Below are 12,948 nucleotides of genomic sequence, written 5' to 3'. Positions count from 1 at the left end.
ATTTCTTAGGAAGTACACAGCCCTTTTAACTTCTAATTTTCCCTCTGAAAACAATGGTTTGTCATTTGAAATAACTTCCTCTGCCCGTACTATTGTTAACTGATCTATATTCTGGGATTTAAGCCATTGATTCTTTAACATTTTCTACAAATGAATCATTTTCACATCAGACCAAGTTTTAGAGCTTTTAATAATCTTGTTATAGTCTCCCTCACTCAATCCTACATTGCCAAGTGATCTCATTTATTTTGATAATCAGTTTTTCCAGATAAAGTAAACTGCTGAATCAGTGTGTGGCTCAAACAAATGTTCTAATAATTAAGCCAGACAGGTATGGTAATCCCAAAGGGGAGAGGACAGAAGTAAAAAAAATGAGAAGGTAGCAGTCCTTTTATGTTAACTTTTTATTTAAATCAGTACAAGCACCATGCTTAACAAAAGACTGTCCAAAATAAACATGCAATATGAGCTAGCAGAGACTGAAACCACAGCATAAGAATTTGTGCCAGTTGTTGATTTTGTTAAACGACGACAGAGAACCGTTAAAATTCACAAGATTGACCACTAACGTTTCAAGCCTCTTGAATGAGATTATATAGGACTATATAAAAGAACTGTCCTGGCATGTTAGTGTTCTCAAACAACATTCAAGTAATTACCATGTGTATGAACTATGTTCCAAAAGCAAGAAAACACAGTTTCTATCATGGCCCTAATGTAATTGTTTTAAATATTACAGGAACATGATCATTGATTTGAAATGTCAAACGGCATAATAGGAGACATATTTCTCAAGAACATTCAACTTGTGAGCATTGGTTTTAAGTGACCTAGAAGATTGTTTACATTCTTCCAGAAATACATAAGATTTGACCAGAAATGTTTGAGACACTCCTTCACTTAAGTTGTAAAGGCTCAAATTCTGTAAAGATTCCAGTATTATCAGTCTGTTGAACAAATAGGGAAAGCAAACATACTAAGAATATTTGAATAGACAGATTACAAGTTACTCTCTACTTCCACCAAATATCAGCATTTAAACTCTTATGAAAATATCTATTCATCACTAGTCCACTTTATGGATTAATGACATTGCTTGGTTTTTAAAAGTAGTCCAAACATTTTTTTAAGTATGTCTTCCTTTCTGTCTATATAGGTGGGGGATAAATGACCAAATTCAATTTGGCAATAAACTCCCTAACTAAATTTTTAGTTAAATGTCAGACCAGGATTCAGTTATGGCTACACTTGACTCCTGAAAATAGGAGATAAAAAGGGAGGGAAAAGTGCTGACAGACATTTTTTGCTACAAAGATTATTTAGTAATGACAATAAAAAATTTAGCAATACCCTCAAACTATTTAACAGTATGTTTAACTGCATGAGGCATTTAGTAAACTTTTTAGAAACACACCATTTAAATGTATATTTTAGAAGTCAATTAAACAAAAACAGCCAGTCGACCAACTTTTTTCCTAACATAATTGCTTCAATACCATAACAAAGTGAATACTATTCAAAACTCAGACATTTTGGAATTTCAGCATAGTAACCTGAGAATAGTTTTCTTCATACGTCATTTAAGTTGCCACAAAAACCATACTAAAACGTACCATGATTACTAGTTGGTTTTATTTTGACATCAGATGCTACGCAGAACTTATGCAAGGCCAACAATTTCAAAACTAATGCTGATTTAGAAGACCATGAAAGAGGTTCCCAGGACCAAAATCTGCTGCCAAAAAGGAAAGATTAAGATTGAAGATTGAACGGGAATAGTCTGTACTAGAATGCTATGGAATGTTAAAACTGGAATTACGAAATCTGGAATTACTACTTGAGAGAAGGCAGAAAAAAAGAGATTGTATGGGAAATATACTTGAAAGAACAATGCAAAATTTGGTCACATAAAAGGGAAATCTAATAAAAACTTGAGAATATTTGAGAGCATAGTATTTCTAAGTCTCTCTTTAGGACATTTAATGGTATTCAGGAGAGTAAAAAATTGTGCTGATTCCCTAATCTCAATCTTGCAAAATACATGTTATTGAAGAAAGTCAGACAAGCTCAATAAAACATGGTTTGTCACAGCAATTTTCCCATTAGGGAAGAGTGAACTAAGAATTCTATGTATGGCAGGTCAATATTATCTGATTATCTCGCATTATGGAAGACAGAGCTTTCAAATTAAAAAATATACACGCAAAAAAACCCAACCCAAGACAAAACAAGGAACCTCATTTAAAAATACATTTTACAACTTTTTCTTATTGCTGTGAACCAGGGGAAACAAAGTTTTAATTCCTCATTCAAAAACATTAAAAACATTCTCCATTCTCTTTTATTACATTTGTATTTCTACAGAATTCTAAATGAGCAAGCTATTCTCCAATATCAAAATATCTGCTTAAAGAATTCAAAAACTTCCTGGGTGAAATTCTCTCTCTCTCTGGAAATTATTGGAATCAAGACTCTTTTCTATTCATTTAAAAAAAACAAATATCTGCTCTACTAACTTTCTCATCTCTAACTTTCTATTGCTTCTTGATTTCTAGATTAATGACACCAAACAGTAAGTTACAAGTGTTGGGAAGAGAAGATGCTCTATTCAGTACTGTGAAAATTCCAACTGTATTCCTCTATATTAAAGTTGGCATAGAAATCTCAAAAAGGACACAAAGAACACATGAATGGAAAATATATCAACATAAAAAAAGTCTCTTCTAGTTCTGAAATGACTAAGATATTCTTAATGTAAGAATTCACTCACCAAATTAGTCTCTACATAGAGTCTCTAGGCCTTCAGTCAAATTAATGTTAAACAGTTTTCCTATACATTTGTTTTTAAAGTACACTATATATTAGAATCCTTGCTTTATGCCAGTTAACTAGTCTGGTCTAGTTAACTATTCAGGTGTCCAATTTAGAATATCTTGTGACATTTAGGATATAAGATAGGATTTCTACTGATATGCTAATATTAACTATGGTCAAAGTTTTAAGGTAAGTCATTTTTCTATGGTACAAACCTAATCATAAATATACCCAAAATTGTAACTCTCAACTGCCATGTATTCACCAACGCAAGCAGATAGCTGGAATTTTAAAAATATGAAGTTGGTTTTATTACAAATTTTGGATATACACACTAGAAAACTTTTTATTTGGACCCTTTAAAAAAGTATTAATTTCATCAAATCTGGAATACTGGCAGTGCAAAAATTTTAAACTAACTTCAAAGTTAACAAATCAAAGGCACAGTATTAACACATTTAAAATAACTAGTGTTCATAGGACATTAGGAGGTACTTTATTAAGTGTTATTAATTTAGGTTCAAAACTATCTAAAACTGATATAACCAGGAATGAAGCCCTTGATTAATTACAACCCACCAATTTCTAAGACTAAAGTGCTATTTCCATAAGAAGAAAAGCCAACAGTCATAATTTTATCATAAAATCTAACTCCCAGAACTGAAGAATGAATGAGTGATAGTTTCCAAACCTGATTATAAAGATATAGGGAACCAAAAAAGGTACAGATTGATGAAAAAACATACTTGTGATGCAGAATACACAACAGTAAATTATTATTCATGGCTCAAAATTGGAACACTCAAGTCTTTAACCCCAAATTAATTTCAAAGATTTGACAAGTGATAATCGCTATTTTCATATATAAATTGCTAATATCCAGTTTTGTCCAAAGGAGGCAACTGCTGTCTATCACAACTGAATATCCACTTTCCAGTGGTGTCTGTAAATAGTAACAAATTCTGAACCATTCATTATAGAAATTAGTCACAGGAGTGCAAAAAGTTCCTGGAGAGAAGTAGTCCATCTAACAATTACAAATATAAGGAAACACTTTACAAAGTTTCATTACTATGAAGATAATTTCCTCTTTGTTCAAACTTTGCACAAATGAAGAATTTTTCTTTACTGGAAAAGGAAACAAAACTGTAAATAACAGTGCATTTTTAGGCATAAATAAGTATTTATGTCTGGTTCCAGTATGGCCAGGTTAATACATAAATACTTTAGAAACACAGAAGTTCACATTAGTGGAAAAATCCAAGTTTCTCACGTAACCATTCTTCAGTCAGATCTTCAGTATTTCTTATTTCAAATACCTTAAGAAAAAAAAACTTGGGTTATACTCGAACACTCAAAAAAATTCAAACATATTCTATATTTGATTGTTAAATACCAAATTCTGCTTCCCTTCATACTAGTCATGATTTAACCTGTGTAAATTAGATAATACCTTTTGGAGGTACTTTACTTCTTTTAAATGCTAAAATATTCAGTTATTAAACTTTAGCATTCAAGATGGCATAAAACCAAAATTCTTTTATAATCACCCATCTCAAAATATTCTAAAAGAGCAATTCCGTTAACTCTTATCCACGAGAAGAGACAAAGAATACTTCAAGTATAGACAACTAAAATCAACCTAGTTAACTAGGAACTGGAGGGACATATACTGGTCTTCCATAGTTTGAGCTTCAAATGAAAAACCAGTTGTAGGTTGTTTCCATAGGAATGGAATAGAGAACCACAGTCACACATCTCCAGCAGGAATGTGAACTAGCACAAGCCCAGAAAGTATAATGGATTTCAACTTCAGTAATTTTTTTTTTTTTTAAAGAGAAAATATTGTCTTGATGAGCAAGTCAAATATAAATACCACCTTGGTTAGTTCAGCTGTTTGGACTAGCTTATTCTTACTCCCAGCATACATCATCTGTTGTTCAGGCTTACATCCTAGAAAAGAGATCAGTGTAGAAATGAGACTTATATTTTAAAAATGATGGGTTTCCATTATTTACTTTTTAAAAACGACAAATTTAGGATTTCCTTTGTTACTGAATTTACAAAAATCCCCAGGCTAAATATATCACTGGGTGTATTCTGAAAGTCTTCTATTGAATACTGCCACACCAATAGAAACACAGCTAATTATAAATAAGTGAGTCTATAGGGCAGCAAAATTAAATAAGGCTAGATCTCTGCACATCCTGACTTTCCCAGGAATGCATACACATACATACACACAGCCATCTTCATCTAGGCTACTCAACACTCTTTATCTTAAAAAAAAAAAAACCTAAAATTTGTCTAGTATAAAATTTGTTTAAATACATCAGGGTCATATACGTACTATTTAAAGAAATTCACTTACCAACAGGACTGGAGAAAATAAAACACAAAGGATATGAAACTCTTCCATCATCATGTTGGTATTTATAACTATACACAATGAAGGTTTTTCTCAAGTTAAAGAAACTAAAGTTGGTGCTTTATTTCAGCCTGGTACCTAACAACCAAATTCTGAAACAAAATATACAGCTGAGGAGTTATTGAGAGAGAAATTTCTAACCTATCCATTTAGGCCGTACCTTCATTATTTATTATCTTTCTACAAATTCATCCCACTAATACATCAACTTTCCATCTTTTCTTATCAAATGTGCATACATATTTTAATTTGGTTATAATCACAGTATAGAAGGAAATTTTACAAAATATATGTCTTCTAAAAGTTGAACAAATAAGCTTCGTAAGTAAAATTCTGACCTCTAAAGAAGGTAAATCTTTTTAAGGCACAAAGAAAAGGATATCGAGGTTGTCGTTCAGGTAGTTCATCTTTAAGTTCATCGGGTGAAATTCCCTAATACCATAAAGAAGAGCAACTTTTAAACATTTTGTTAACCATAAATCCTTAAGGTGATATAATTATTACCTATTCTACTTATAGTTATAAATTCATAACCACATGCCACAAAGCAAAATTTTATTTTGCTAAATTGTACATAAAGATTACTAAACTTTTAATCAAATAAAAGCCAATTTTCTTTACTTCTGTTTATTAAATAAACAAATGGCTGAGAGGCTCGGCAGTCTATACTACTGTTCCAATTATCAAAAAATACTGAGACATGCCAACTATCCAAAGGAAACAACAATGTCTGATTTAGGGGAAGAAAAAGTTACTTCTTCTCACTCTAAATTATTTACTTAATTTGACAAACTAAATACTTTAATTATATGATTTAGTTTTTTAAGTACTATTCAACCAGTTAAGAAGCAAGCTATAATGTTGACTCAGCTTTTACTGAGCATCTAGCCTTAATTTCTATCACTTATTACACTGGATTTTTTTAATGCTTTAAAGATGATGCTTAAGTTAGTAAGATAATACACTATACTGTAATTGGCACATGCTTTTCTGCATAGTGAGCATGTATTTAAAGAAGGTTCAGAACTCATTTTAGAAGTATATATAACTAATAGAGCATTAATTTGTAATAATTGTTTAATTTAATTGTTTTATTTAGCTGATAGAACAAACCTCAAGCTCCTCATCCAGTACCACCAGGCGTTTATCCTTGTCAATCTTCACTAAAAAAAAACACAATAAACGTAAACTATGATTCTAGTGTGACTTTGATCTACCCATCCCACATTGTCTCAGCCCCTTTTTTCTTTCTTTTGCATCTAAAATTAAAACATCAACAAACCCAACATAAACTCATTATGCCAGTTTGGTGTTATGGTCTATTATCTAGCTTTGCTATTCACAGCAGTCAGCTTTTTAAAAACCTTTTAACCCACAATTCACAGCACCATTTTGCTTATTTAGAACTTTTTAAAATTTACTGTGTATATGAAAAACTTTGTAGCTCAAACACAACTTCCTAGATACTAAGAAAAGGATCGAAAGGATGGCTGTGATTTGAGACTGGTCTATGTGCAACATTGCTTGAACTGCAAGGGAAAGTAAGAAAGAGGTCAAGAAAGAGTAACTGCCAGATTTCCAGCTTCTCCAGAATCGTATGTCATGATGCAGTATCATTATTCTGAAAAACTGAACTACCAAAATATCAGAGATATGCATATTCAAATACACGAAACAAAAACAATCCAAACCAAATAGAAATATTTTAGATAATCTATGTCTCTCTTCTTTTCCCCTTGTCTGTAAAATTGACACATTTTTGTGTTTGTACACTAATTTCATAGAGGGATAACAATATGGTCTCAGAAGGGTTACCTTTTATGGAAAAAGGCACTATCTGACACACATTTTCACTTTTAAGAACGGATGCCTACATTGTATTTATTTGTAATAGAATCAGAATTCATGACAAGTTGTCACTTCCTTTGATTAATTCAACATTTGCCAGATTCATCTGTTAAGCATAGTCAATAAATTTTTATATTTTTTTCACCCCCTTATCCTTCATCTTTCTAAATCACTACCCAAAGTACTCAAATATTATCTGAGAAATAAGGAAAATTACATAACATTAGATATGACACATAGTGGGAGAAGCAAAATGCCAAATAATTCTGCCCATTTCAGAAGTCAGGACACTTAAAGTACTTTCCAGGAAACTGGATTCAAGTCCAGAATTAGAGTAAGGTTCAAAGTCACTGTGAGCACAATGCAGGGCTTTAACATCCTAAATGCAGGCATAAAGGTTTCTGTTTGAGAATGATTGACCAGGCTATTTTTAGTCCCCTATGAAGTTTAATGATGGTGCTGGATAAGACACTACAAATGGGAATCTTCATTCCCCAAGTGACCAAGAAGACCATCTTCTCCAAACTGTGTAGGCAGCTGAAAGGACTCTGGACAGCATATGGGACACTTCACCTCTATTCTATGACATTAGCTGTTACTTTTAAAAATGATCTAAAAAGAAAAAAGTTAAACAGGAGGTGGCAACATACTTTCCAAGGTTTGGTTTATTCAACGTAGCTATAAGTACTGACAGACCAAAACTAAGAACAAGTAACTCTGAGGCAATCACTTTTAGCTTACTTATAATGGCAGCATTGTTCGTTTCTTTGCGAAAACGAAACTTTCTCAGCTTTTCCACTAAATCTTCAGCAACATCACAAACCACCAAAGACTCACTCTAGAAAAGAAAAAAAATTGCATGTAAATTGCCATGATTTCAACATTTTTACATGTGAAAGGTATACAGTTAATGCATTTATAAAAGCTATACTGACAGCTACGAATGTCAATTATGTGAAAAGTATTCAAGCAGAACAACTGAATACTTAGAAAGCTTTTAAATCTACCAACCTTGACTCTAAATTATTTAATCATACACATTTTTGTTCATCTTATATGTAGGGTGTACTCTGACTTTCTCTTTGGCTAACGAATTACTCAAAGAACCACATACATAACAATGCATAATTTCATCAGAATTGGAGAGGAAGAGAAGAATATGGGAAAATTAGAAGATTACTGTCTGCTATTAGAAAATAAGGCAAGCAGATGATCTCTGCACTACGCAGAAAAGAAACAGGGAAATATCTTCCTATTGTATTTAGAATTAATAAGATCTTGTTCATTTTGGCGCCCACAACTATGAAAAAAAATGCAAATAACTAACATATGAAAAATAAACCATATGAATAAAGACCAAAAAATTTTAAAATCTTAAATAACTATAAGAATATAAATAAAGGTGCTTAATAAGAAGATATGAAGGCACTTGTTAAAACAAATATAAAAGAGAAAAGATCCTTTTGGAAATTATGAAGAAATATTAGAGACTCTTCCCAAGAAATCTGTCAAGGAAATTCTCAAAAGCATTCTTCTTTTAGTGGTGCAAATGTATTATTGATTGCAAGCAAGAGGATAGAAATCATTTTTGTTTTAATATGCAAAACTTTAAAAAAAACATACAAAAATAGAGAGAATAGTATACTGAAACCCTATAAACCTTCAGCTTCAACCATCATCCACACACAGCTAATCTTATTTCATCTCAAGACCCTGAATACTGCCCCATGTAATGTTTTGAAGCAGAGACCAGAAATCATTTCACCTATAAATATTTTAATATTTATCATTAAAATGATAGTATGCAACATTAAAAAGATAAAAACAATAATGTTAAACTGCTTAAAAAAACACTGGCAATAATTTCAGTATCAACTATCTAAATAGTGTTCAAATTTCCCCTACTGTCTCAAATTTTTGTAGTTGGTCTGACTGAGACAGATTACAAACAAGGTCCATGCACTTTGGTCATTTTTAAAATAGTGGTTCCCCCTGCTTCTTCAAAGTAATTAGAATAGTTCTGAGACTGAGACCAATGCTAAACACGTCTCATCATAACCTAAAAGGATTAAGGCTTGTAATTTTTAAGTTCAAATTAAAATTTAATAACAGTCTGCTTTTTTTGATCTGTATTGAGCAAAGCGTATGTTAAAGCAGGAAATGACTATCAATTTAAAATTGTTCTTTAAATTCAGAACACTGATAATATGTCCAGTGCTACAAGCTATGCTTTTAAACAATCAAAAGTATATCCTACTAACAGGTACTAACCAATAAATAACACCCCTAAAGGAGTTATTTAGTCCATCCTTTTAATTCTTTTTAGAGAAAGAGATGCTAAGTCATGGGGAACTTTCTGAAGCTAGTATTCAACGCTAGTCTGTTTTTTTTATCTTTCAAAAAAGCTACAGAAGTCAGAAAACTAGAAATTCCACTTTCTCTTCAACCAAAGGTAGAACCCATTATCAAAACTAACAAATATTTTAGATTTTTTGTTTAGGCAAGGTCCAATCTGTCCTGAGTCTTATCTTCCAACTCTGATACTGAGAACTGCTTGTGGAATCTTGACATTCTAAAGACTAGAAACGAAGTGAAAAATACGCTGTGATTTAATTTGTTTCATGCCTTTCTGCATTTTCACTACTCCCAATACCACAGTATAGGGCCAAAAATGTCTTCCTACCAGAAAGACAACTCAGGGTTAGCCAGCTTTAATTGCTTACAATTTGTAGAGCGCTTAAGAATAAGTATGATGCCTTGAAGAAACTGTATGGTAAATGTCAACACAAAAAGTAAAATGGTAAATGTTAACACAAAAAGTAAAGTGGAAAGTCGAGCTCAAGTTTCCATTCATTGGTTTATTCATAAAATGAACATTTAATAAATGCCAAGCTAAGTGCTAAGTGCTAGGGATACAACATATACAAAATAAATAAAAGATATGATCCTCACAGAGCTTATATTATAGTGGGAGTGCAAGGAGTGGGGGACATACAATTTTAACCTCACTAGGAAGGTGAACAGACATACATCAAAAGGATCAGGCAGAAAAATGTAAAACTGTGTATGTGATAAGGGCTAGAAAGGACAGGCACATGATGCTATGAGAACTTATGGCTGGTGAACAACAGCATAGTCACAAGAGGCTTCTCCAGAAAAAAAAAAAGGCATCTGAAGGTCTAAAACTGCCTGGGGAAAGACCCTTTGATTAAACTGAGCACAGCACATCCCAGATAATGAAAAGTCAATGCAACTTAAGCACAGAGAATGAACAGGAACATGGCACTAAAGGAGGTTGGATCACCACACAAAGTCCAGTGTAGTAGTTTGGTTTCTATCCTATGGGCAAAGAAAGCCACTAAGTTGTTGTAAGCAGAGTGGTGACAGAAAACATGATCAGATTTGCATTTTGAAAAGATCACATTTACTGTGGTGTGGACAGGAGACAGGCACAGAGCCAGTATATGGGAATCACAGGAGGCAAACTTTGAGTCTGTCCACCACACAGAGTCTGGAATAAAAACTACCTGTTAAATACAGCAAGACTAGCAAGACTAGTCCAGATGAGAGATGAAGTATAGCTTAGATAAACTGATGGGGATAATGATGAAGTGAAGTAGGTAAACACTGCTGACAATTACTACCTATTAAACACTATGTGAGAAACACTGTGCTACATCCTTTACATGGATCTCCCTTTATACTCAAAACAATCTCATGAGATAATGTTATTATCCCCATTTTGCAGCAAACTAAGGTTTGGAGAGGCTAAGGATCTTCCCCAAAGTTGCCAGCTAGTGGAACCAAGATTTAAGCCAAGAAGCCTAACCTCTAGTCCACTCTCCCACTCTCTTTGCCACTACAAAAGAGCTGGTGACAGATCAGATATTACAGGGTGGGGGAAAAGGGTCAGTGTTCAAGAAAAGTGTGATGGCTCCTTCTGGCTTGTATAACATACTGGATAGTTCTACCTTTCACCGAGCTAGGGAACACTGAGAGAGGACAGGTTTGCAGGGAAAGAGCATGAGTTCTATTCTGGACAAACGTAAGTAGCTCTGAGGCATCCAAGTGGGGAAAAAGCTTCCCAGGGGATGTCAATTAAGAAGCTGAATATAAAAAGATCTGGAATAGATCTCAGAAGCAAATTTATGAGTCACCTATATATAGGTTAGTAATTGAAGTCATTTAGGTAAGAAAGGATGGAAAAAGGACTAAGACTGAACCTAGAGAGACCCCTACTTGTGACGTCCTGGGAAAGGGAAATAGTCTGCATGAGAACAGATGGACCAACAGAAGAAATGGGAGAAAAATCAGTCCTGTATCCCAGAAACAAATACGAAGGAAGAGAATGCTTCAAAAAGGAGGAAGTGGTCAACAGCCTGGAATGCAGCTTAAAGGTCAGGAAAGATGTGAACTGAAGAGTTCACTGGATTTGGTGACCAACAGAAAACCTGTTCAATGGAGGTGGGTTGAGAAGTGAGAGGGAAATCAGAGCCAGCGGAGTGCTTTTTGTTTCTAATGAAAGAAACCTGAGCATATTTAAAAACCTGATGGAAGGGATCCGGAAAATCCCTCTTAGACAAATGATTAAAGACTTCACTTTTGTTTTTGAGTGTGGGGACCCAACCCAGATGAGAACGGAAGCTATAGCCCTGAGACCCAGTGAAACTAAAGCTCTGACAATCACTTGAAGGCCAAGCACCAAAGCCTTGTCAAAAGGTTTCCAACTACTGTAACCCGAGGACGGCGAGAATAAGGAGAAATTCTGAGGCACGCCAGGAGAAGGAGGAGGCAGAAGCTAAGGAGAAGCCCTAAGAACAGAATCAGAAGCCTCTCTACAAACACTGCCAGGCGGGGGAGGAGGTACTCGGCGCCTCGTGGACCTTCACGCCTGGCCCTGGCCCTGGCCTTGGCAGGGAAATCGGCGTTTGGAGGAGCTCTTCGCTAGGCTAAGTCCCGCCTCTCCGACCCTTCAGCTCAGGAACTGGGAACCTGCCAGAGGGGCCGGGTGAGGACGACTCCCCTCCTCCGGCTCCCCCGGTTGGCCGCACCCTAATTCCAGAACCGCGGGGCGCGTCGGCCCTGGGCCCGGCTGGAAGATGCTGCCCTGGGGCGCGGCGGCTAGGGAAGGCCGAGTTTCTGGCTGTGGGCGACCGCCAGCAGCCGGGGCGGAAGCAGTAGCCTACCCACCCTGGGTGCAGTCCGCCACGACCCGCTCCGGAAAACAGGAAAGCCTGACCGGCTGGCCCAGCCCTCCGGCCCCCGCCCTCTCCGGCGGCAACTCACCATTTTCCTTCCGGCCGTCAGCAGCCTCTCGCCTTCCCTCGGGCCCCTTTAAGAATGGCACGGCGGCCGCCTCCCTTCCTGCCCCGGCGCCTGGCAGAATCGCCACCCACCCCTCATCAATACCGCCCCTGCGGGCCAGCACGTGATGGCGGACGGTGGGCGGCGCGGCTCAAAATTATCCGGAACGCGAGCGTCATGACGCCTTTCTTTCGGTCCTCAAGGGAGTGTGTTCTATCTGGCTGGAAGTGAAGAATCATCCCAAGATGCACCCTTAAAATTCACGACAGTTCATGAGTCCTGTTAACTTTTCTCAAGCTCTGAAAGCAATTTTATAGTGATATGATTAAGTTAATGTGTGTGGACTGCAGCCTGCCTTCCAAATTTCATCCCTCTCTAATCTTCAACGCACAGTGCCCTTCTTGTCAGGCCCCTCCCGAAGCCCAGGCCCGCCCCCCACCACCTTCCAACACTCTGTTAATGCTTTTCTTTTTTCTCCTGGGAGGTCCTTTCCTGTTTTCTCAAATTGACAGGTCCAAATTTTCTTTCCTTGGAGTCTCAGCATAAATGCCGCT

At 35.7% G+C, this 12,948-nt stretch overlaps 1 protein-coding gene across 2 annotated transcripts; it reads right to left on the bottom strand.

Annotated features, from left to right (window-relative positions):
- Window positions 1–386: 386 nt before the first annotated feature.
- GMFB (glia maturation factor beta) lies at window positions 387–12,524 on the bottom strand. 2 transcript variants are annotated; one of them, XM_037832673.1, is made up of 7 exons: window positions 12,377–12,524; window positions 7,832–7,928; window positions 6,356–6,405; window positions 5,625–5,674; window positions 5,186–5,271; window positions 4,694–4,767; window positions 387–4,133 (listed from the first exon to the last, which is right to left on the bottom strand). In XM_037832673.1, the coding sequence occupies exons 1-7, from the start codon at window positions 12,377–12,379 to the stop codon at window positions 4,062–4,064; spliced, it is 432 nt and encodes a 143-aa protein (XP_037688601.1). In that variant the 5' UTR covers window positions 12,380–12,524; the 3' UTR covers window positions 387–4,061. The 2 variants fall into 2 exon arrangements, with proteins under 2 accessions (XP_037688601.1, XP_037688602.1); XM_037832674.1 differs by having other exon boundaries at window positions 5,186–5,268; window positions 12,377–12,523.
- Between the last annotated feature and the right edge of the window lie 424 nt (window positions 12,525–12,948).

Source organism: Choloepus didactylus, chromosome 4, assembly GCF_015220235.1.
Source record: "Choloepus didactylus isolate mChoDid1 chromosome 4, mChoDid1.pri, whole genome shotgun sequence".
Classification (NCBI taxonomy): Eukaryota; Metazoa; Chordata; class Mammalia; order Pilosa; family Megalonychidae; genus Choloepus; species Choloepus didactylus.
The sequence above is the reverse complement of the archived record's forward strand: the minus strand, read 5'-3'. Positions and strand labels throughout refer to the sequence as shown.

Coding starts and splice junctions, on each gene's coding strand:
- GMFB (XM_037832673.1), bottom strand. Junction 6,406..7,831: donor GAACAATGCTGCCATTATAA/GTAAGCTAAAAG, acceptor GTTTTTTTTTAG/TGAAGATTGACAAGGATAAA. Junction 4,768..5,185: donor TATTTTCTCCAGTCCTGTTG/GTAAGTGAATTT, acceptor TCTCTTTTCTAG/GATGTAAGCCTGAACAACAG.